General features: G+C 38.3%; 1 protein-coding gene across 4 annotated transcripts in view; it reads left to right on the top strand.

The window, feature by feature from the left end:
* The window catches only part of SLIT3 (slit guidance ligand 3), a 517,687-nt gene that overhangs the window by 27,270 nt on the left and 464,397 nt on the right, over positions 1–26,020 (top strand). For all 4 annotated transcript variants that reach the window (XM_067304842.1, XM_067304843.1, XM_067304841.1 and 1 more), the window contains exon 3: positions 5,237–5,308. In XM_067304842.1, coding sequence (XP_067160943.1) covers positions 5,237–5,308 — 72 coding nt within the window. The remainder of the gene's footprint in view (positions 1–5,236; positions 5,309–26,020) is intronic.

The raw sequence follows: 26,020 nt of genomic DNA, 5'->3' as shown, positions 1-26,020 counted from the left end.
TTCTAATATCAGATCAATAAAGCAAACTTGTCATTTTTTTATTTCATACTTTAGCGTCTATGAATCTCAAGTGGAACCATCAAATTAGTGATGAAAGTTAAGACCACTTAATAGGTATCTATTATAATTATACATAGAAATTTTTGAGGGAAAACAATTTTGGGTTAAAAGAACAAGAAATAGATTTGATTTTTGAAATTAGCTTGATTATTACTACTATTTTAACTGGATGACTGCAGCATATTTTCTTTCAATTTTGAATGAGATGGGAGATTCATAACCGGAATTATTTAAATAGATATGTTATTAAGGTATCTTTGGGATTCACTGAGAAATACCTCAGCATTTAATTTGAGCTTCAATCCATTTGAGTATCAAGCAATTAGATTTTATATTTGTTTCTGGTAGTAGGAAGAAAAGAACAAAATGAAGAAGTTGTTTCCATCCTTCCAGGAAAAGTCGGAGGCACTTTCTGTTTAATGGGAATTAATTTTCCCCCTGAAATTTCTCAAACAGGTTTCCTAAATTACATCTAATAATTTAGTTCCTTTTCAAATCAAGAAACAAACATACATGTTGATATTTCGGCCAAAAATACTGTGGGGGTCTGGTATTTGCTCTCTGGAAATAAAATTCATTGCATTAATTTTAGATATAACTCAACTATATAGATATAAATGTGTATGTATACATGAGAAAGAACAGCTGGATAAGACAAACAAAATAGTTTCTGATGTAATGAATTATTTGAGGATAAGCTTTAAGGCTGTCTGTATTTCTTGATCTCTCAACTAAGGTTACTGTTGATTTCAGCCTTCACTGGGCTTGTGCTTGGGCACTGCATGTTGCTGTAGCAATGCAAGTTTACAAGTATTGCTGAGTATCTCATCAGGGAGATTGTGTGTGTGTCTCTGTGTCACTATATATATTTAAAAGCACTGGCTAAGTTTTTTTTATTGAAAATTATCCTGAAATATGAAAGTATTTTCTTTTTTACAGTAGGCAATTAAAGGGTAAAGTTCAAAAAAAATTTTGTTTTTAAGATTTCATATCTATTTGCTGTTTATCAAATGCCATTTACATAGTGGTAACCACATTGTGTATGCCGTCTAGCTCACTAGAATTATTTTTTGCTAAACTGTGCGCTTTACGCCAGTCACTAAATCTTGGAATTAAAACCTAATCTTCAGTTGGTGCCAGCACTGACAGAGGCAGGTTGGTTTTACCACTCTATTGACCTCCTTTTCTGAAACGAGTAGCTACATCCAAAGTTAAGAAACAGCCTCTGCAGCTCCCCCCTCGTTTCTTATGATTGCCTTCTGCAGTTCATGTTGTCTTTTCAGTACCTTTTTAAGTAAGTCTTAAAAACTGCAACTGTTGAAAGGAATGTTACGTTAATTTAGTGATGATTCAATTAATGAATGACCTGGATACTGTCAATGAAAGAAGTCTTTTTTGCTACTACCTTAACACTTTTGGAACAAGTTGTCATGTACTAGGGAAACGGTTCAAATCCACTGAAAGACTTTCTTTCCTGTGTTGTTTCTCTCATCTCTAGCTGTGGTGTCATTTAGATTTCCTTGGCTCCTACCCAACTGTCAATACCATTTTGGAAGTCTTTATTAAAATACTGTTTACAGATATTATGCTATCATTCATGTCAGTAGTTGTTTTGGTTTCACTGTGTTTTCTACTGTTGACTGTAGTATCAGACATTGCCAGATGCCACTGCAGTCATTTATACTAAATAGCCTTAACAAGAAGCAAAATCTGCAACTACCATCTTACTTAATTTGATTTTTTTTCCTGTGTTCCTTGCAGATTTACATGATGTGTTTGTTCAGCCTTCATTATGAATAGCATATGGTATTTGCCACATAGAAGTCAAAGGGACTAAAACCAGAATACAGCTGCTAGAAAATACATAATTTATATTGGTTTTGTCTTCTAATATATGAAGAATAAGGAACTTTGCTGTAATGTTAAAATATATTTGTGTGGCTACTACATAAATGATTATTAGGCAGAACAGAATTTCATGTTTGTCTACATGAAAACTAGATCATAAGAGCATAACAACTTCATTTCAGATTATCTTTATTTGGATGTGCATAACTCCAATTTAAATCAGTAGATATTATTGCCTGCAGGACATCAAGGCAATATTAGTGTTTAAAATGAGCAAAATAACAAACGCTTGAAAGCATTATTACAGAGAAGAAAAACTGTTTCAATGCACTGTCTTGGTCAGCAGAATTGGTGAGAAAAGCACCAGCATACATTTTCCTACAGGATTTTTTCCTCTTATTCATCTCGCACCGCTCAACAGTGAAGCAAAGCGCAGTGCTTAAAGGTGCAGAACGCTCCATCTCCAACTGAAGCACGCACTAGAGAGCAAATCAAGTTTGGCTGGAATAAGGTGGCGTGTGCTTGGACTCGGGCTTTTACCACTCTACAATGTAAAATTTTGTCTAAGCTATTTAGTCACTGATGATGAAATCAGTTGGTAATTGACTTAATCAGCTTACTATCAGGATGAGAGGAGCAAAAATGCAGTGATAGATGCTTCTCTTAAGTGGATATATGAAAGGAAAAAGGCTAAAGGGGAAAAGTTCGAATTAGGCAAGTCATTGATAAAATGTAAGCTTTCAGCTGTGAGCAGAATAGACCATTGGAAGAATTTAAAGATTGGCAGATTTTATTTTTTTTATCTCTGGTTAAAGATCAGGTACATCTGTAAAACACTATTTCAATTACAGTTTGAATCTGAAGCAAAGATCTGAACTCAAAGCTGCGGATTAGTTGGTGTGGAATGATGTTCTGTCTATACTGATAGTGAAGGTCAAACAACTATCTAAATGATAAATTTTGCAATCTTACCTAGAAATGCAGCACAGCTTCCAGAATATGTGGTTAATCTATTAGGTTTGATAGTTACTTGCCTTTCCACAATTCCTGCTGCTTCTGCATGATGTTTGTTTTCTGTACAAGGAATTTAATGTCATGGCTGGTAGAGCTCCACTTAAAAATTAAGGAGAACAATGTCAATAGTGCTGATACAGCACACATCATAGAAAGAAAAATGACACGTAGGTCCAGCTTTAAGGTCAACTGTGAACACTAGCATAGAACTAACCTGGAAGTTTTAAGAGCCCATTTTAGGCTTTAGCTAGTTGCTGAGAAAGCTCTGCCATTCAAACTCTGAAGGATACTTGGGTTCTAGGTTGGTTGGTTGACTGTCTTGAATCAAGTGCTGCCTGAATCAAGAAGAGCTTGTCCTACTATCCTGAAGGCCCCTTCTGTGCGAGCTTGCGGCAATGGGTTCTGCAGGGACCTGCGGGTGCGGGCAGAGATGGCTACCAGAAAAAAGCAGGCCGAGGAGAGGGATAAGTGTGTGCTGAGGCAGCACGTCAAAGTCTTCCTAGAGCTGATAAGCTCTGCAGACCAGCAGTCCTGTTGAACCTGCAGGAACGTACGGACTGAGGACACCAAGAGTTTGCAGGCTCTGCACAAGGCCGCAGGCATGCGCTAGCGGCAGCTAAAGGCTGTGCAGCTCAGACCACAGCCAAGATTATGGTGGCTGCTTTGTGCAAAGGCTAGAGGATTGTATACGTTTCTGACAAAAGGGACTGTGAGGGCTTTCCAAAGCCCTTTTTTTTTTTTTTCCTTCATTGTCATGTATTTCCCTTTTCCATGTTCTGGTCATAAGTGGTATGTACTAGCTTTTGGGTGTCTAGAAGTCCTTCAGGTTTTTCTTCTTTTTTTCTTAGCTTTCTCTTACAGTCTCTTCGTCATTCTGGCTCTTCTACATTACCAACACCCTATTTTTCTGCCCTCCTCCGTGTGTGCGTGTGTGTGCGTGTGAGATGGGGGTGTAGTGAGCAGCACACAGGAAGCCTGTCCCCGAGTTCCTGGGAAGGTAGCCTCACTGTCGTCTTAGGCAGTAGGAGGAGGAGACCAGATGAATGAGTCCTCCAGAAACTGGCAGAAGAGTATGAAAGCCTCAGGTCTCGAACTGACAGCCTGCATGCAGACCCTTCCCTTGCACATCTTTCTTTTATCCCTATCCTTTTATCTTTTTATTCCTTCTTTAAGCAGCTTTTCTTCTCCTCTTCCTTTTAGGAGCACGCTTCTGCAGTTCACGTGTCTCGCTCTTGCTCTCTCTTCTCCCCCCCACCTTATATAGCCTGAGTTAGTTGTGGATACTCTTGTCTGTCTTGACAACTTCCACGGAGTTATTGAATGACTCTCCTGAGACTGCTCGTAGGGTTGGGTGCGGAAAGGTGCTGCTGTTAGGAGTGGATAAGTGCTTGTTCACTTGTTGTCTTGGCTGAGCCCAGACTTACTGCGTGTGAAGTTCTTCCTTTCTGTTACTTAGGTGAAGCCACATAAAATATTCAGAGGGCCTAGAGATTTAGCCCGCGCAGTTATCGGAGTGCTTCTGGCTATGTGCTTGAAGGTAGCACAGAGAGACAAAACGGTTGGCTTTAATGGAGCTCCTGGTGTCTGCTCCTTGGCTTCCACTGTGTGTATGTAGAGCGTTTCTGCCGTGAGAGCGAGGAGTCGTTTCCTGCTCCGGGTAAATCGGAGCAGGCTCCCTTGTCTGTAACTTGATCCTTGCCTCGGCTTCCGAGGGTGAGGAAAAGCAGGGTCAGGCCCTGTGGAAACCCGGGGGTTTTCCTGGAGGTTTTCACACTCTGTCCTACAGCAGGACTGCATACAGTGGTCACGCGTAGTTGGCACAGCTGCATTTCCGGGGAGATTGAACAACTTTGGATTATTGGTAAGAGGTTTACTCTGGGGCAAGCCCAAAATCTTTGCAGAACACAAAGCTGGACAAAAAATAGATTGCATCTTGGTTTCCTGCTACTGCCTGTTGGGGTCGGCCATCCCTCCGTAATTAAATTACGTAAAATAGGAGTGCTCACAGTGTAACCTCTAAACCAGCGCTGGGCTAAGTGTAATGGCTATGGTTACGAACCTATGGGAACAAAAATGTTTACCAAATCTTGGCAGTCAGGAGGCAGTTGGTATCAAGAAAGAAATTCTAGAAGAGCTCAGTTTCCTGTTGGTGACCACGAAAAACAGTGCTGTTCTGTCCAGATTTCTTTTATAAATCTCTAATTATAACTGTTCCTGGTGTTTCTATGAAAAGCACTGTATAGCATATGTGAAGAGAAGTGGGAAAAATTTTATTCTGTTGTGTTAAAATTAACTCGTATTTCTGGAATTGCAGACACTTGGAAGAAAATCAGATTAGTGTGATAGAACGTGGAGCATTTCAGGATCTAAAGCAACTTGAGCGGCTGTAAGTATCTCTATTTATATTCCTATAAAAAAAAATCTAGAGTTTTTCTGCCTTGGTTTCAATGATTATTCATCATATTCCATAAATATAATAAGAGCTTCCTTTAATAAAAAAGATAGAACTGGGTACCTGCCATAAATTAAACTGTTTTTAAGCACAGTTGACTTAGTATATACTAATGTTGATAGTTCGTACTTGAAATAAAATGTACAATTCTTTGCCAAGAAAATACAAATGCTGTTAAGATTCTGGTGTGGCTGACATTATCAGAAGGATGTTATCTGGGTGACTTTTATGACTGGGAAACAGGTGAAGAGGCTTTGTTTATTTAAAAAAAAAAAAAAAAAGTCTGATCAATGCTAATAAAAGTTGTGGTTGTATCCTCTGTTTGAGAACCAAAGTATTTTTCAAGTGGCCTTTGGATTTTATCTTCTAGTTAGCTCCATTTGATTTACACTTGCATAATGGCACTGCTATCAGTGGATTCCAGGGTATGGTCCTAGACTTGGTGCAGAAAACAAATCTGCAGGTTTCTCCTGCTTTTACTAGCAATTAAAAAAAAAAAAAAGTTGACTATTAAGGATGACTCTTGATACAAAACCTGACTTGCAAAACTACTGGCCCTGTAGCAGTAGGACAAATGAACTTTAGTATCAAAAGTATGCAAGTAATGCCAAATCCAGTGGTTGCTTTTAGTTGGGTGCATTGTTTAGCAGCCATCAAGTGGGAAGAACAGCGCTCGTTGTTGTGAATCTTGGTTGATTTTGTCTGCTTATGATGGGAGTAAAACAGAACTTTTGTTATGCTAAAATTTGGGCATTAACCTTTCTTATAGGTAGGCGACTAGAAAGAAATTCCATGCTGGTTTGGAATGTGCGTTTGTTAAAAGTAAAAATTGTTTTTATAACAAATTATTATCACTGATCTGCAAGGCTTTTGTTCCTAGATTTGATATTTTCTAATATCAAAGGTGCCTCAGGAGTTAAGTTCTCACTAGTGATTGCTCAAGAAAAATCTGGAGTATTGAGTGTAACTTGGACTAAAACTGTTTCAGATGATCTCAAGATTTGATTTGCATTTAACTAGCCCATTGGTCTCTAATGAGTTTACTCAGATTTTCTGTCTTGGATTATAAAACTCCCTTTACAGCAATTGAGGGGGCTGAGTTTTAAATACTGATTATAATTTTTTTTTTTCCTCTACCTGATACCTGTATTTTGTTAGAGATCCCTTTCAGGTCAAGACTTCTGTTTGTTTTACGTTTCTGGGCAGTAAAAAATAATAACCAGCTTAATTTCTGAGCGATTTAGCCTAGCCTGGTGCTTTAGAAAACAGTTGGCTCAGGTTATAGCTTATCTTTGAGGAATAGTACCCTAAATACCATTTCTTAATTTTAAGCTCATTATACACGGGGATTTTTTTTTCCTCATATCTCCATCTTAAGTAAAGATAGATTCAGTTAAGCTAAGAAATGAGTTTTGAAAAAAAAATTCCAGAAAGGCTAGCTGTTAGTAACCAGCAATGATAAATACTCAGTGTTTCCTTAATGTGTTGTTTTTCTGTAGGGACTTCTCTGTTAGGGAACAAAGCTAATGTATCTTGTGAACCCAGAAGTTAGGAAATACGATACTGTTAATAGTATCTGCTCAAGTATGTGATGTTTGAAAGTCTCCCTTTTTTTTCCCCTGTGTGAACTCTTAACTTGGCCTGTTAAACATACAGCATCTCTGCTTCTCTTTTAGGACTGCCTGTCATTAAAATATTTCCTAAATGAATGTAGTATGAAAGGGAGGCCTGGAAACTCACAACTTCTTGGTATTTTAGCTTAAATCATTTTTAGGATGTAACTATAAATCTGATTTTTTGCTATGAGTCAGTAGGCTTTGGAGAATGAACCGTGAAAGTTTGGCATAAGTTATAAAGGCTAAATTGCAACATTTTAGGTAATATTGAAGCTATTTTATTAAGTATTGTCAAACATTGCAAAATGTTAATGAAGAAAGTATGATGGTTGAATTAAAAGATGGCTGGCTTTTTTCCATTTAATTTCTTTCAAATAACAAATAAAAATTTGCTTATATTGCTCAGACTTTGGAATAATGTTGGCTTTTGATCTATTAAAGTGGATGCAAAAGTCATCGTTAACTTTTTTTTTTTAACAAAGCAGCTGCATTGGGTCAAACTTTTAAAAACAGGAGCAGTTTTCATTACTGGCAAAATACCATATATCAAGGTCTTTTATTCAAATAACAGTGGAAATTTTATATACACACACACACACACACACATATATGAACCCACATACATACACACACATATATGTATATATATTTTTTCTCACTGTGGAAATGATTCAAAGGGCATGGACCGTAATGTTATTTTAGCTTAATATAGTTTTGCTTGTCTGGATATCAAAGCAAAGCCATCATTGTTAACTAAGTAAATGAGCAGAATTTTTTGTGTGAAATGCATTGTCTTTGGTATCTTCCTCTGTAACAGTCTAAGTAGATTTTAAATAAAATGTCTATATAGTTGCTAACTATTGGAGCCAAAAACACTGTAATGATGGCTCTCCAGTTACTTGGATATTTCTGTTTACAACATTGAAAACCTCTGAAGTTTATCTTTTTGGTTTTGTTTTGGTGGGAAGCTAATGCTTACAATACCAATGGAGCCTCTAAAGGCGTTATTTAAATATGGGGCAGGATACCGTCCAAGTTGTATATTAGCTTGAGGAAGTGTGGAAATATCAGTTGAAGGAACCACTTAATGCACGGTACGATAAAAGGGATTGGCAATAGAAAGCTTAGAAGTGAAATAAAGCGGAAGGTAGAAGCCACTTCTTACTTTGGCGTATTTTTACTCAGCTTTCCGAATAAACAGGATTTTAACCATTGCATTTAAGCAAAATTCAGAGGTTTTTTTTGCCTAAGCTGTTGAGCCCCAAGACTCAAAATTGTTGAGTATCAGTAACTCTTGCGCCATCACGTTTAAAGGGAATATCCAGTGGTGATCAGTCCAATGGAAAAATGGAAATATTTCTAGTGCTTTTATTCCAAGAAGTTTCTGTAACTTTACTCCAAAACGTAAAGATGTGCTGTGAGGTAGCTGACCATAAAAAGCCAAGCGATTAATATACAACATTAAGAGATTTGACCAGTGCATGCAGCCTGCCGCCACCCGTTCCCACTGCTGTGGAGCCGGCAGCCAGCCCCCGAGCCGCGGCGCGGTGTCGCCCCGAAGCTGGGAGAGCCGACCGACGTGCCAGCGCCGCTCGCCCGGCTCCGGCGCCGCAGCTGCCTTCGTGTCTCCTGCTCGGCTCCGTAGCTGCTTCTCTCGCTCTCGGCTTTCCTTTGGCTCCGGAGCGCCGCTTGCCAAAGCCTGTGCCTAACTGCTGTCCCTGAAAGGCTTTGCAGGGCAACGTATGCGTGTGTGCAGTAAGTGTTTAAGAAGCTATGGTATATATTTTGCTAAAACTTGAAAGTGCCAGCTGTAAATTTTGATAGCGTGCCCTCCTTGCCAGCAGCAGTGTAACAGTTGTAGAGCAACACCTGTGCCTGGTGGCGGAGGGAATGTTTCAAAAGTGGTGCAATTGCTTGTTTCTAGTCCCCTGCTCCAGTTAATTCCTGATGTTTAACGGTAGAAGTCCTCACTTTGATCCTCCTTTCTGGTCTTGTTTTCTGTGGTTTGAGGTAGTGTGCACATGCCCATACACACACAGTCCTATACTGACCCAGAAAAATGCATTTTGCATTTTGGCATTTCAGCTGTATGCTTTGCTGTTAACACTACATATGATTTTAAGATAAAATGATAATGAAATTTCATATGCAAAGAGAAACAAGAAAGAGGCATACTGATGTGCCTAGCGGATGAATTGAAATTTCTTCCGGAGCCAGATGTCACACACTTATGTGAAAAATGAGGCAGGATATAAGACACCAAGTGATCCTGACTTTTCCACGGCCGACTGCCAGAAACTGTCACGTAGCTGTATTATCTTCAAAAGACTGGACTTTGGCTGATGGCTTGTTCTTTCTACTCAAATTAGGCTCTTCAGCTAGCATAAAAGAACTGAACATCTGAAAACACTAAAAATGTGTTTTGTTTTTTAAGGGGGGAGGGGAGGAATTGTATAAGCATGGCCAAATCAAATCTTTTCGGAGTTGGGAAAAATAATTAGCTCTTGAGGAAAAAACAGCTAAAAGCCAAATTTTAACTCTGGCATGTATGTGTATGTTTTTGGTTTTGTGTGTGCTAAGACAGAGTTCAAAATGGAAATTGTATTTGACCTTTAACTGCAGAGCTGCTACTGTATATTAAATCTTTGTAAGCTGGTTCCTAAATGCTTAAGGCATTAAAGTATATTTATTTGGCATAATGTACTGTAAAATTGCTATTAGTGACCAAAGGTGCTAAGAAGAAGAGTGAATTGTTTTGAGATGCTTCACAATCTGGATTTCATAAATTGAGATTGAACAGGCTTTAAATAAATCATGTAAAACAAAAAGCATCTTCCATAATTAACATGCTGAGTGGAAAGATTGCTAAGTGCTTCAGAGTAGTGGGCAAAATAATAAATGCATTGGACAGCTCTTTGCTGCTGTAAACAAAAGCTTATTGCAAATCTTTGGCAGCATAGGCAGATCTATGGTGTTTATACAAGGTTTGCAGCGTGTGCAGTTTAGATATTTTTCTGGAACTGCATATACTACACTTCATTTATGAAGCCATATGGATTTGTAAATAAGACACTTTCAATGTGACCTTTCAGGAAAGACCTTTATTGCTTTGTTTCCATTTCCCTATAAAATTATGGATAATATACCTAATTTGGAATCAGTGATCCTAACATGCTTGATCTGGAAATGCCGGAGAACAAAGGAACGCTAGAATGGATTTAAAGCTGTGCTCTAATATTTAATCAATCTTATTATTTGCATGCTTCCCTGCTCCTTCTCAAGCTACCACACATAAGTTGGTGTAGTACTGGTACCAGCTCTGCTACCAAGCTCCCCAGGAGCATGTAGTACCTTAGGAGTGAGAAAGAGTACCCTTCTGCCTGTACCCTGGTGCCAAGACAGCTCTTTGCCCTGGCCTTACACCCAAAGGAGGGGGTGCCTGGTAAGTTGGAGTCAGCTGAGGCAACTTGAAGCTATCATGTCATTGCATTTGGGAGAGGGGGGTGGAAAAAAAGAGAAAAAAATTCAGGTTGTGACATCTTCAGGTGTTCTTCTCTTCTCCAGATTTAAAGGAAAACTAGAATGTAGGTTTTGTGGTGCCTTCATCTGTGAGCTAGGGGTATGCTCCTTGTCTGTGCTGACTGATGACCGCAAGTTCAAGTAATGATTGATAGATGTTTGTTAATCTTTTGGCCCCTATTTTATAAAGACTGAGGCTGACGTTTAAAAAAAAAAAAGGGGGGGGGTGGCGAAATCCTGTAATGGTATAATGGGCATCTGAAAAAGCAGTCTCTTGAACCTTATGTTTTCAAGAACAGTCTTTCAAATGAGTGTCTGTACGACCGTTTACATTGGGATTAGTCCAACGTGATTAGCTAGAATGTTTTTGTCTACAGTATCTGAAGGGGCCTCCTTGGACTCATTCCTGGGTGACTCTGGCCTGGTCATGGAGTATGGAGCACACCTGCTCCCTCCTCTGAGTGCTCACCCGCTTGACTGCATAGTGCTTCTATTTCTGTGTTTGCTTTAGACATGCTGTAGCTTTTTCTTTTTACTGAGTTGCAGTACCTTCTTCTTTTTTTTTTTTTTTGAGTCCCTGGTTTTCCTGCTTACTGCTCAGTTTTGGGGTTTGGCCCAAGGTTTTTCTTTCAGACTATCTCTCTGAAAGATATACTGAAAAATTAATAATTTATATGGAGCAACTACCTGGTTTAACTTGCATGGGTACTGCCTTACTACTTTCTTCAAGAATTATGTTGGTTTTAGGTGCAAATCTTCCACTTCGGGTAGTTATAAAGTATTGCCTTTACTGCTTAAGAGAGGACCGTATTATTATAAGTACTTCATCTGCTAATTTTCTGACCTTGATAATAGAGTGGCAGCAGTGTCCTCAAATACCTGCTTTCGAAGTTCATGGGTTCCTTTGTCAATCTGTCATAAAAAAACCACTGTGCCACAATTTGATCCTGCCTGCGACTCAGAACCAGAAGGCTAGAGGAATCCTAAATCTTCCCAACATCATGGGCACTCTGGGAGGCAGGCCTTTGCTCTTTCTGCAGACGATGGGAAATCATACTCCCTGCCTCTACCTTTTCTCTTAATCTCCGAGGAGTGCTGTCCCAGAGTGACATCACGAGAGGTTGTTTGCACACTGGTTCCTCCTGTTTGGCAAAGGGCAAGCAAAAGCCTGTGGTTTCTAACGTTCATCTGAAGAAAAAGGTAGATTCTCTATATGTTCCTATGTTGAAGCTGTGTTAAGTCCATCATAGTGATGTGTTGCTTCTTTCTGTGGCATCATGCAGTTCTGTAGGTATCTGCACAAGAGTTGCCCTCCTGGGTTTCCTTTCTGGGGTTGGGTGACTACAGGTTTTTCTGGTCTCCTTCATTACCTCTTCTTTCACTTTATTCCACCATGTTTATTGCACCATGCAGACTTGTGCAGTGCTACTCTGCATGCTACATGCCATCTTTTCATATATTGTCATAAAAGAGAGCAATTTGCCATTCTCCACACGGCCAGTATCTCACCACAGAGTTATTCTGCTGTCTTGTGTGTGTAGCTAAATCATAGCCAGTTTTTGCCAATGAATTTCCTTTCTTCTAAAAGGAGTGTGTTGTCCCTGTGTGCTCATGGGCTGGATAACACCTTAACTTTAAACCTGGGATGCTTATCACTCATTCTTGGGGCTTGTGGTCGCTTCTTTAAATATAATCTTTAAATATAATTCTTTAAATATAATCTTGGAACTCTCTCTGACATCTTTCCTGTTACTGGTGGATCCATTTTGTCAGTGCTCCTAGCCCCAGGTATTACTTCCAGTGAGGCAGAACTTTTGGAACTGGCTTGACTCATTTGGCTGGCCAAACTGAGAGCAAGACCTTAGCCTTTTCCCTTCCTTTTTAAAGCGCAAGCCATATGGGTATGAGTCCGCTCGTTCATTGTGAGTTATCTGTAAATAACTCTTGTGATAAAGATTGCCTCTGTTAGCAGAGTGGCTGAGACTGAGGCCTTTATCACTCTCACCCTTACACAGCCTTCCGAAAGCCTGTTTGATTCCTGTGCAGTTTTCATCCAAGTGACCACTCTGAGGAATTGTGGAAGGACCTTATGAGACTGAGTGACTGGACAATAAAATAGTAGATGCAATTCAAAGTAGATAAATATAAAATAACGCACCAGGGAAAAAACATTTGAAAATGTTGAAGCATGTTGGTCACAGGTGGTCATTGAAAGGTGGGGTATGTTAATGAAAGAGATATCCATTGAGGACCACTAGATATGTAAAGTCCTCATCCGTTCAGAAGTCTAGCTGAAAAAGGGTGGAAGCTGGTGAAGCTGGTAGGAGGATTATCATATGTGCTTGCTGTTTATTTATGCTTCTCTAGGCATCTGCATATTGCCACAGTTGGAAATGGGATCCGGAGGACTTTGTCAAGCTGTTCCAATACTGGGTGTTTTCTGATTTTCATCTGTTGCAAGAGGTTAAGCTGCTTATCATCTTTTTCAAATCTCATGCTGCTTCTTACTTGAAGTAGCTGCCTATATCTGTGGTGTTAGGATTGAGCTGCCCTTTTATCGGAGAGAGGCTGAGACATTTCAGAGGGTCCCACTGCTTTTCATGTCCAGAGCAGAGGGATTTAAGTCTTCCAGCCACCCCACCCCACTAAGAACCTCCTGTTGGGTATTCGACCAGAAAGGATTGCGGTCAGGTCACCGGGAAGCAATCCCTGTTTCCTGTAAGAATTGTTTAACAAAAACTCAGGCATAATCAGTAACTTCCCTGAGAAACATGCTAACAGGATAAAATGACAGATACGAATTTTCTCTATGAGACATGATGAAAACTGCTATACAACATGCAAATGGTGAATTACTTAGCTGTGTGGTTCTTGCCTCCACTTGCACTCAGAATCACACAGGACAAAAAACAACAGCAAGAACTTAGCAGTAGATATTGGTGGCTTGAGTGTGGTTAGTGTGCTTCAGTAAATCGATGTGGGGGAGATGTGCATGCTATATCTTACGGAGTCACTTCTCAGCTCAAGCAGATGGCACACCTTTATCAACTCCTGGGAGGAAAGAGAAACTCATTAATTTTATATTGCTTTTGATTTAGCTTTATGTGCTACTCTTGGCTTAAACAGCCAAAATAAATGTTCCCAAGATATGGCTCACATACTTCACTTATCTGTCAATACTGCACACCAGCTACTCTAGAAGATTTCATTGCAGTGTATTTTTCTTACACTCCTTAAGCACCAGTAATTTAGAGAAATGTTAGTCATTTTCTGTAAATGACATAACCAGATATGGTCAGGAAAGATCATTTTATTTATTTATTTATTTGAATTCTCTCTTTGCTGTTCCCACAATTCAAGTATACAGTCAGTATAAAATTATGGTGAGGGCAGGGGAATTTGAAACTTTTAGTCCAAAAAGTTGTTCTTGTTGGAAAGGAATGTTGTAAGATCTCCAGTACATACATTTCCATATAGAGTCAAGCTTCTTGAAACAGTTAAGGGCTGAAGAAAATACTCCAGTGAGGCCTGTTTCATATAGATACTCAGTTTATGTAGTGAATAATACCATGTATTCTATCGCTTAAGTTTTAACAGTTTTTAAGAGAACTGTTACATTATTTTGACTACAGTAGGCTAGTCCTGTCCAGTAATGATAAATTGTCTTTCATATATATGTATATTCAAACACTACTCTCCCTTTTTGAGTTTTGTTAATTTAATATTTAGTGTAACTTTTAATTTTAGCCTTTCCTTGAGAATCTCTTAATTGTTACTACAATGTTTGGCTGCACGTGATGTTGACTGCTGTGGTTCTAGTCCATTAAAGCTTTCTAACAACTAACAGCCCCTCTAGATGCCAGCACAACCCCTTGCAACTTGAAAAAGCCATCTGGTCCCAAGTGCAAGACAGGACAATGCACGTTCCAAAAAAAAAAAAAAAAAAAAAAAAAAGTATTGTGTGGCAACAACTAAGCCACAAATTTGGCCAGTAGTTAAATACATAATTCATGAAAATTCCTTGATTTTCTTCAAAGGGTGTAGCATAGGGATGAGATAGCACTAAATCTTTGAAACTAAAGGATTCAAACTACTTTTCAGAAAGGCAAAATATAAAATATTTTGGGGGCAAGCTACCAAAATCCTAAGAATCTATTAGGTACAAGGTTAGAACTTGATATTATGTAACATAATACTTGATTATTATATAACATAATAGTACAAGCCAGTGAGCACACCGCATAAGGACTTCGTAATGACCATCTGTCGGTATCCCAAGATGGGTTAGTATTCATCTCGTCATGTCGATAGGGGCTTACAGGCTCATTTTCTTTCCCCTGAGACATGGTGGTTCAAATGTAAGTACAGAATATGGATGTCTAGTGTAGGAAAACTGGTGGAGAAAAAAAAACCCTAGTAAGCAGGAAACAACTTTTAAAAGCCAAACCTGCTAATTCTGAGAGGTACCCCAGGCTGTGTTTTGCTTATGCAAAAAGACAGTGTCCTGCTCAGTGTCTTAATAAAGCTAGCTGCATTTCTATCTTGAAATATTTAAGTAATATAAGCAACCTCAAGGAAAGATCAGAAAAAATTCAGAAACATCACTGAGAAATTATAAAGAGTAAGAAAGGTTTTAACATGAAAAAGTGTGTGTGTGTGTACATATATATATATATATATTTTTTTTTTTTTAGAGCTATACTTTGTCATTCTATTGGCATTGAATACTCAAACAACCACAATATTTCTTAGCCATGTAATGTACTCTGATCTCAGTGGTAAGAGGCATCTGGCATTTGGATCTTAATGCTTTACTTAAATGATATTTTTTTTATTCTAGGCATATAAATTATTTTAGCTTTTATTGAAATAAGTAATCTTTAAAGTATTGAAATACATGCAACTGTCTTGATACAAAGAAGAATGGTTGTTTGACACGCATACAGATTATATGCTCCATTTATATTTCTCCTGGCCATTTGAGACAGAAGTAAAAATTAATTTGTCCTTTTCTACTACCCTTTTAAAAATATGGCAAACTGTCAGTTTGCCACAAAATCCTGTGACCGCTGTGCTTGATGTTTCAGGGCTGAAAAAGTAAGTGCAGATTAATTTAGGAAAGAAGTCTGCTGTCAACTTGGTAAACTTGTTCCAGATCTATCAGCATAGGTCTAGTAATGCTTACTTCCTTGGACATCAAAAATGACATCTTTCTTGGAGTTGTAGCTCACATCAATGGTACAAACATACTTAAAAGATGGAAATTTCATCATACGCTTTGTACTATTGATAAGTACCATGTATGAGCTAAATCTTGTGCAAAGTATCTTGAAATAAAATGGAAAGAATAAGTAAAAAAAAAAAAAAAAAAGAAAAGAAAAGAAAAAAATGGCTTGATTGACTGATAGTTTGTGAGGGTCTTCTGCATACCTGCTGCTTAACACACGAGTGTGTGGACCTTTCCTGAAGAATTTGTTTATGCTAGAGCATTTTTATTTAGCAGAGAATCCCTTAAGCCTGGTGATAAGCTAGTTCAAAGACGAATCCTCGTGCTGTCCCTTGTGCCCTCGCCCTATGCCTTGTGAAATAGTGTTTCAGTAAGTCAAGTGAACAAGAACTATATTTGTTTGACTGTTTATTTTTATGGGACTGTTGTTGAATTAAACTTTGAAATGACACAGTAGCTTTCAATTTCTTACCCTTTGGTGGCTATTCAGTGAATAGAGTAGATTTTACTGAAAAGAGATAACCACTTATAAATGTTTTTTCAAAGATGTGAAAGTTGCCCATCAGTGGTTTTATTTTCTAGTTAGGTGTACGTGTTTGGGAAAAGAATCATGCCCAATAACTGTGTTTATGTACTGTGGACTCCTAGAGAGCCCTAACATCCTAAAAATTCATGGTTTATTATGTCTGAAGCAGATAATTATGTAGTTACATATTGCTCAGCCACCACTGGACAGTCAAGTGTGTAGCAATATTATTATTGCTAATGCAAGAGTGAACCTTTTCCTCCTCTTGTAAACATGAAAAAAAAATTGGCACCTCTTCTCTGAAGGAAACCATTAGCAGCTCTGTCAACAGGTCTGCACAGGAGGAATCCAAACACAGGAAAAGTGCAAGAGAGGCAAAGGGCAGCTAGCAAGAAAGCAGGATGCATGCTTCAGTGAATTGGTTTTGCTTTGCATTAGTACATCTGACCAGGGCTGCATAACAAAAAGGTTTGTTTTAACAATATCATAATAAACCAGCCTGGCTTCATCAAAAACATTTTCATAGTAGGTCACTGACCCGTAAGAACTCATGGAAAAACAAATTTGGGTCTCGTTTAAGTAGCCAAAGAGGTTCTGTAGCCACAGAGTTCTTAAGCTTCTGAAAGTGCTGGTTAGAAAGTGAATGGAATAATGACACTTCCAATGCAGTGTGGCCATAATTCAGTAGGAATTGTTGATTAGTATTTAACATAACATGAGAGGTTTTGAACATTATTCTTTCTGTGGCTTGCTTGTTTGATTTTAGCAGTTTTTTATACTTGATAAAGATTCATGGGGGTATTTGCTTAAGCAAAACATTTAAGGATTCAGTAGTTGTTTCTCCACGAATTGCAGGAAATACTTAAAGGTCTGCGTTACTGTTGGGTAAGAAGTCCTACATTACTGGACTGGATTAATTTGGATGAATTTAGTTTAGCTTTATCATAAGGGTTTTGCCTCTTTGAGCTTTCTGACTTTAGAATGATTATACTGATTGCCATCTTAAAAATTCCATAAATGCTGTTGTTTGAATTTCATGCTGTAGAGCACAGAAATCCTCAAATAATCCCATTCTCTATGAGTGAGACATTAATGATGAAGTCAAAGTACTGAAAAATCTTTTAGTTCTTTCATGGGAAAATAAGAATATGTAGTTCTTGAAGCGTATCTCTTATGGTTCACAGAATCACAGAATGGTTGAGGTTGGAAGGGACCTCTGGAGATCATCTAGTCCAACCCCCCTGCTCAAGCAGGGTCACCTAGAGCATGTTGCTCAGGATTGTGTCCAGATGGCTTTTGAATATCTCCAAGGAAGGAGACTCCACAACCTCTCTGGGCAACCTGTTCCAGTGCTCAGTCACCCTCACAGTAAAGATGTTTTTCCTGGGTCAGATCAGTACAGTCTTAATCTTATTTTTCCTCTGGCACATCTCCATTTCATTCATGTCCTTTGAACTGGAGCTCACCTGAAACTGCAGCCTTCCATATGGAATAGAACAAAATAATTTGTATTGTCTTATAGTTAATTTTTGTGTTAGTATTATGTTCTCAGTTGCTTAGAGATGATCTTTTCTCTAGATCTTTCTCTTTGTCTCAAGGTGCTATAGTATGAGGATCACAAGAAGAAGTGAGGATACTAGGGTTCATATAAATGTTCTGGATATTACCTATTTACCTAAATTACCCGTTAACTAAATTTTCCTGATACTTAAATTACTTATTTACTTATTATCTTTTTATTTTTAGGTCTTCGATCATTTGGTGGGGGGGATAGATGTGACGAAGCATACTAGGGGAATATATGAGATAAAGGGGAACTGCTAGGTACAGTGAACTTCGGAAAAACTGACCCATACTTTTGATAATTTGCTGCTTCCTTCCAGGGAAGTGAATTGGAGGGAATTATCAAAAATTGTGTTTTCTCAATTTTTAGATGATAACATCTTTAATGACAACAGTTTTTTGTTGCTGATTATCTCTTGTGGCTTGCTCATGAGAAAATGTCTGTTGAGTAAACTGTGATAGGTAATTCCAATAGCTTTGTGATTAAATCGGTCGCAAGAGCTGCTTTTTCATTTTCAAATTTTAAGTCACGTGTGCAGTGTGCTCTTTATTCCGCTTAATTATTTCCACATCTTCATTCAGTTGGCTTTGGAAGATGTATTGTTTGTTAAGCATCCAATTTGATTTCAGGCTGGAGCTGCTGCTGCTTGTCTTCCTATTTCAATAGCTGTTTGGCACGTAGCCTCAGGGAGGAAGGAGTAAAATGTTGCCCCAGCAGCGCTCTTTACTGTATATGGAGAGGCCTGGTGAGCTGGGCCGGTATCGCATTATTAAAACGGATCAAATAGGAACAGTGTTCTATTTCTTCTGGAAAAAGTTGCAATAATCTACATGCAAGATTTCTTGCTAATTATTCATAGCTATTTCTGAGCTCAGGTTTGTATTAATCAGACTAACCATTTCCAAAGACTCATCAGGAGCAACATGGCTTGGAGAACTGCAAACTAAAATTTACTGTTTGTTTTCTTCATAGAGTTTCCGCCTTGACTGGGAGAGATTGCTCTCTGATGTAAGACAAGTTTGACCATGCCTATTGTACTCTTACCACCTTTATGGATATCTTTGAGCTATCAAAAGTGATGGACACTTAGGAATATTAAAATACATTCCTTAGTAAGTGGAGTAGGTCCAATTATTTTCACATAGGCTGTGAAAGAATAATCAGAAGGTAACTGCATTTTTCATTCTGTATACTAGAGGTTGGAAGATACGAAGATTTGAAGTTCTTGTGAGAATTCCTAATTTTTTTTTTTTTAGATTTGAGATAAGATAACGTGGCCATTTGACCTAATAAAAGCATGGCAGAAATTGAGAAATGGACGGCTTCTGCAGAGAGTGTGTCTCTAAGTTTGAGGGTTTGTTGATCAAGCTTTTTTGGATAATTAGCACAGATTTGAACAGTTGTTAATAGATGCTGTAAATTGGTGTATATTAATGATTAGGAAAGGCAGATGCAAACTACCATTCTGAATGAATGTAACTGGTGTTACAAATATCTGCTACTGAGTTAAGAGATTGTCTGTGAAATTTTGCCTGCTGCTTCTGGGTTTACAGGATTTCTTTGATGTTGACACTGTTATTTATTAGTGTTCTCTTATACATAAGATTCTCCATTCCCGTTTTCAATTCAGATTGGTATCAACACTTCCATCCCTTTTTGTATGATGTAAAGATTTGACCTCAAAGTCGTTAATGCATATGACATGAATAGTATTAGACCTCTTTTGATGTTTCATGTTGGCTTTGGGAAAATGTTGAAATTTAAACTTGGTCCTCATAATTTTTTGCCTGTGTTACTAGTTTGTTCCCAGCTAAAGGAAACCTGTGTGTAATGTTTAGAGACTAGCTTTATCCTTCATCTTAATAACAGATTTTCCATATTAAAAGATCCTGAAAAATTAGGAGGGATTCTTATGGAACGCTTATACTGAAAACTGAGAAGTATTACAGAGCTTCCAGTTTATATGCTGCTGCTTTGTAGAAAGGGAAATGTAGTCTGCCTCTGACAGAGCGTAGAGAATATCTTTTAGTCTAATGAAAAGTAACTAATAAAGATTGTAACTTCTGACAGCTTTGAAAGTGTGAACTGAGACCACCCAGTCTGCTATGTATGTAATGAGGGATCTCAAAGTTGTAATTGATGCAAACAGTTTTCCTTCAAAAAACAATTCCTCAACGACATGCAGTGGTATCTTTTTCAGTTTTTGCAAAAGCTTCTGTACAAACACGTCATGTAAATAGAGAAGTTCATTTATTCCACACCATAATCCTGTATTATGGTCACACTGGGCTTCCTTGTAGCAACCTTACTGCAATGCCATTATATATCATCTGGTTTTATTTCCTATTGTAGTAATGTAAAGAGCTGCTGACAGAATGTAATGGACAAAGTTGACTTTTTTTTTTCTTCTTCCTGTGAGTGCTGTATTTTGACTATTTTCCCTTACAAAAGAATGCGATGCAGAGTAAAGGAAGAAGCTACATTATCAAGAAATCTGTTATGATCAATAATAATAAGATTTTCTGATGAAAACATTGAATGAAACTATGACCATGCTTCTGCTTTACTGTTTCCTAAGCCAATACTGTTTAAAAGAGAAAACTTAGTAATTCCTTAGGGTTCAATAACTCCTGTCTTTTTGTCTGAGTCTCCTGTAATGCATTATTTCATTTTTACTGCTTCTTGGTTACACCCAAGCTTGTGATGTAACCGCTTTTCTCTTAAAGTAACTCTTAGAAACTGCTTAAACTACATCATGTTCCCTGAGGCTGTTCTCCAAGGACAATGTCATAGAGCTCTTAATAACAAAGGAGAAAAAGCTGGCTTGTTTATTGCCAAAAAAGAGACCCAGATGTTTTTAGTGTGAAATAAAATAAATGACCAAATTGGGGAGTGAACCCAAAGTTACTTGGATAATTTCCAGGTGTTAATGGCTGGAGTACTAGGTTTGCTTCCTTAAAATTATTCTTGTTTTAAAAATTTAAAAGCGCTGTAATTTTGATTTTCTGCTGGAGCACAATGGTTTGCACAATAGGTAGGAATACAAATATTGATACTAAATCAGCTTTGAAAGATGTTGAACTTGTGTAGAAGGGAACAGAACACTACAAATTTTATGGCAAACATGCAGTTCTTGGATTTAGTTGTAAAGCTGTGGACAGTCAGTAGAAAAGCAGACATGCAATTCAGAGGCCAGTGGACATCTCGTATGTTCCTGGGGTAAAGCTAGGTCATTCCTATAGCCAAACAGGCAGTAATTAAACCGACAGTTGTGAGATCTTCTAACTGCTAGAAGCCAGATCCTTCCCCCCCCTCCCCCAAACAGAGTGAATTCAGTGATGGTAAGGATTTCTGCTCTTGCCTGCCTTAAATATTTGCAATTTGCATGAAGCATATTTTAGTGATGTGATGTTTAAAATCTTCACACCAAGTCAGTAGCTTTAATGAGGAATGAAGTTGCCTTGGAAAATGGCACAGTTTCCCAAGTTTCAATAACACTTGCCTCTCTTTTATATTAGGCTTTTATATTGCTTATATACATCAGGGGAGGGAGGTGAATGCCTCTTGGGGGCAATGGAGAGAGCATAGAGGAAACTTCTGATGTAGTTAGTAGCTGTCTCCTCACTGTACCTTCACAGAAAAAGGCTCTGGGTTTTCTGCTATTTGCTTTTTCTCAGAGAAAAACTCAAAATACCAGATAAAATTGTATTTGGTATTGTCTTTTGATGTTGTTGCTCAGTCAGATCCACGATAAGCATATGTATTTGTACACCTTGTGAGTGAATGAGGGAAGTCACTATTAAAAAAAATCCATTAAAGCCACTTGTGCTATGTTGCAGTTTATATAGAAATATCCTCAGAGAGAAAGAACAAGTGATGCATAAGCACAAAAAATTAAGAAGGATTGTGATGGCATTAAATCTGATATTTCTAGGTTACAATGATAAAATCAGAATAGCTGAAAAGGAATCTCTAGAGGTCATGTAGACCCACTTTTTTGCACGAAGAAGGATCAATTACAGCAGGTTGCTTAAAACTTTTGTCTGGTTCAAGGATGGAAGCTCCATAAAAACCACTCTGGGCAACATGTTCCAGTGTTCAGCCATCCTAACAGGAAAAAAGGTCTGTCTTATATTTAAGTGGAATTTTCTGTATTTCAGTTTGTGCCCATTGCCTCTTGTCACTGGGCACCAAGAAGAGTCTTGTTCTGTCTTCTTTAATCTTCCCTATACATGGCCCTTCACTGGAAGTGCTCCAGTATGTCCATGTTTGTCTTGTACTCAGCTCAGAACTGGACACCACACTCCAGTTGTGGTCTCATCAGTGCTGAGTAGAGGGGAAAGATCGCCTCAACCTGCTGGTGATGGTCTGGCTAATGCAGCCCAGGACACTTGCCACAAGGGCATATTGCTGGCTCATGGCCAACTTGCTGCCCACCAGGTCCATTTTTGCAAAGCTGCTTTCCAGCTGGTAAGCCCCCAGCCTGTTTTTGGTGCATGGGTTTATTCTTCCCCAGGTGGAAGACTTTGCTTTTGCTTTTCCCTTTGTTGAACTTCATAAGATTGCTGTCAGCACATTTTTCCAGCCTCTTGAGGTCCATCTGAACGGCAGCACAGCTATCTGATGTAGCAACCGCTCCTCCCAGTTTTTTATCAACTGCAAGCTTGCTGAGACTGCACTCAGCCCCATCATCCAGGTCATTAAAGATGATGATAAACAGTGTTGGACCTGGTATTGACTCCTGGGGTACACCAGTAGTGACTGGCCTCCAGATGGACCTTATGCTGCTGATCGCAATTCTTTCAGCCTGGCAGCTCAGCCAGTTTTCTGTCCACTTCACTCTCCACTTATCTAGCCCATAGTTCATTGCTTTATATATGAGAATGTTGTGGGAGACAGTGTGAAAAGCCTTACTAATGTCAAGATAAACAACATCCCTTTGTCCACCAGGCCTGTCATTTCTTTGTAAAAGTCTGTCAGGTTGCTCAGGCATAATTTCACCTTGGTAAATACATGCTGACTAATTCTAATGGCCTTCTTGTCCTTCATGTGCTTGGAGATGGTTTCCAAGAGGATTTGCTCCATTGCCTTCCCAGGGATCTAGGTGAGGCTGACCAGCCTGTAGTTCCTGGGATCCACCCTTCTTGAAGATAGGAGTGACATAATTTATAATTCATTCCCTGCAAATTAAAAAAAACAATATGAAGAATACTCCCTCTCCAGTGCCTGTACATGTCATCTATGAAGATGACACAGTTTCAATATAGATGGAGACTACTGCTTGAAAGTTCCATGTATTTTTCTTCTTTATGGTACACACAACACAAGGAAACAACTCTTATGTATCATTGTAGGTTGTATCATTTTATGTAATTGTTGACAAAATATATTTGTTCAAGTGAATATTCATAGCATACTGAAAGGCATGTTTTATCATTAGAAAGGAAGCATGTGAATAATAGTAGTCATTTTACATACCTGGCCCATTGTACTTCCAAATGTGTCTTGTTCCTTTCCATCCCTACCACATGCCTCTGATTTAGATCAGATTTAGCTCCCATTTACTTTTCTTGAGGACTATGTGACAACAGTAACAGATCTGGATGCGACCCAAGTATGTTTCCAAATGTGTAACCGTGAGGGATCTAGCAGAAATCGGTACTCCAAAGTAAGTTTCCCTTCCAGGGAAACATGACCGCTAGGTTAAAAACTGCTTGAAAATTGTCCCATCAAAACTGAGGTTTTTTGTTCATTCAGAAGTCAACCAGAAGCTGAGAAAAGGAATAAAACAAAAGGATAGTACAGAAAAAGACCTGCCTATTATTTTTACTTATATGTTTACTTCACAGGATGGTCCTGATAAACTTCAATCCTAGCTCAACCTGTAGGCTGGTAGAATAACCTTAAAGCATTTTCTCTTACCAAGCTCCAGCTGCTGTTTCCTACTCTGTTTTTTAATAGTTCAGGGAATCTTAATAGTTAAGTTTCCCTCCTATTCCAGCTTTAGACAGAGGAAGAAATATTATTAGCCTGGTTGGAGCCAGGAAGGTAGGAATTTCACAGTTAATAACTTCTCCATTGTTTTTTTAAGGGCCCTTGATAGTCTGTGATTGACATGGCCATTGTTTCCCTCCATTCCCTTGCCTTCAGGACATGGGAGCCCCCAAAATGGGCAGAAGATTGAGGGAGGAAGGCGATTAACTGGCACTTTATGTATACAAGCAAAATATTTTGGGGAGGGGGGAGGGAGTGTTTGCTCTTTGTTGAAATAGTGTTTTTGAAGATGCAGTATGTGACCTCTCTAAGAAGCTGATAATACACTGGAGGATGATGTTGCATGTATATTTCTAGTGATTTTAAAAAGTCACAAATTAAACAAGATGTTCCTTTTAGGCTACCTGAGTAATAAAGCAGGAAAAAAAAAAGTTTGTAATATGATAAAGCTGTGAAATATAGTCATTTATATATTTGCATTATGTGAGAACATAATTTACATCCATTATACCTAAGTGGAGCCAAGTAAGTTACTGGAGGCATGTGAGGATGTCACAGCTGGGACACAAGGGCTTTGGGTGAAATAAATTGAAACAAAAAGCAAGTAATGTGCATACAAACATATATGGATATGTGGATATGCATGCATATGCATATGTACACACATGCAAGTATACTTATCTCTTGTTTGTAATTGTACCTAAGATTCTTTTACTTTGCTCCTTGATATTCAGATAGTTTTTGTTAAGTCTCACATTGGGAACAAGCTGAATTTGTGAAACAAACTTCATGGTCTAGACAGGCTTTGCAGAAGGTGCTTTGAATTCAGAGACTTAAAAGTGAATATTGTCAGGCTTAATCTGTGTTTGTAGTCTTTATCATGGGAGTACAAATAGAATTTTTAGTACTGAATTTAAATCCCCTTTTGATGAAACAGAACAAAAAAAAAAGGGAGAAGGGGAATATATCAAAAGCTAAAAGATAATGTCCACAGCGCCTCAGACCCAAACTCTAAGTAAGCCATTGTTGTATCTCCAGTTGGAACTCTCTAAGGAAGAGCAGATGTATGAATGAAATTTCTATGGAAAACACTCCAAACCTCAAGTGACTTGTGGCACAGAGATCACTTGAATCATAAATTGAGTCTTTGTCATTAATATGACTCAATGGATTTTTCTGTTACTAATTTGTCCAGTCACTTCTATACCCATATAAACTTTTAGCAACTAATGATTTACAGTCAGAAGTTCCATAATTTAACGAGTGCTTTGTGAAACGTTAACTCCTTTTGTTTTTGAAGCAACCACCAACAGCATTTGATATTTCCAAGTTTTTCTTCTATTAGAAGAGATGGGAACAACCGTTTCCTACCACTTTTCCTTCCTTCGTGATTATACAGACCTTTATCATAGGTTTTCCTCAGCAGTTTTCCCTCTTTTTTCCCTCTCAGATTATTGAGTCATTCTAATACAAAAGCTGTTCTGTAATGCTGATCATCATCATTTCAGAACCTTACGAGATCCTTTTTGAGGTGTCAAGTCAAAAACTTTGCCCTGTATTGAAGGCGTGGGTGCACCATGGGTTTATACAGAGAAATAATGATGTTATCTATTTCTCCCCTAATAATTCCTAACACTTCTGCTTTTTTGATTGCTACACCACATTGAATGGATGCTTCCATGGGTCTGCTTCCTGAAAAGTAATCATCAGCTCGGAGATTGCTGGTGTGTGCATGAACTTAAAAATCGGTGTCCTTGCAGATGTTTTATTTGTGATGAGTTATATAAGTGATTTTGCCATTCAGGCACTCAATACCATTAGCTCCTTCTGTAGTTTGTGAGCATCAGCCTTTACTTAGTATCATCAGCAACTTGTGTCACTCACTGCCCCCCTCTGCCTGTCCTTTTCAGGTCATCAATGAGTAAAGCTGAACAGCTTGGACCTTCTTGGAGGTCCCTTTCTGACTTCAGTGGTGACCTCCTTATTCTATTTCTTTTCTTTTAACCAACTATTTATCCATACAAGGATACTGTGGTGTCCTGAAACAGATTCCATACTGCCTACAAATATTTCAGTGTTTCAAATGTTCTTTATAGTTTCTTTTTAAAGAGCTTTCTGAATTTCACGCAGGTCCTCTTTTTAAAGCTAAACCACGAAATCCAATACAGCTGTATTTTTATTGTCCCAGCATGGATGTTAT

Source organism: Apteryx mantelli, chromosome 14, assembly GCF_036417845.1.
Source record: "Apteryx mantelli isolate bAptMan1 chromosome 14, bAptMan1.hap1, whole genome shotgun sequence".
Classification (NCBI taxonomy): Eukaryota; Metazoa; Chordata; class Aves; order Apterygiformes; family Apterygidae; genus Apteryx; species Apteryx mantelli.
The sequence above is the reverse complement of the archived record's forward strand: the minus strand, read 5'-3'. Positions and strand labels throughout refer to the sequence as shown.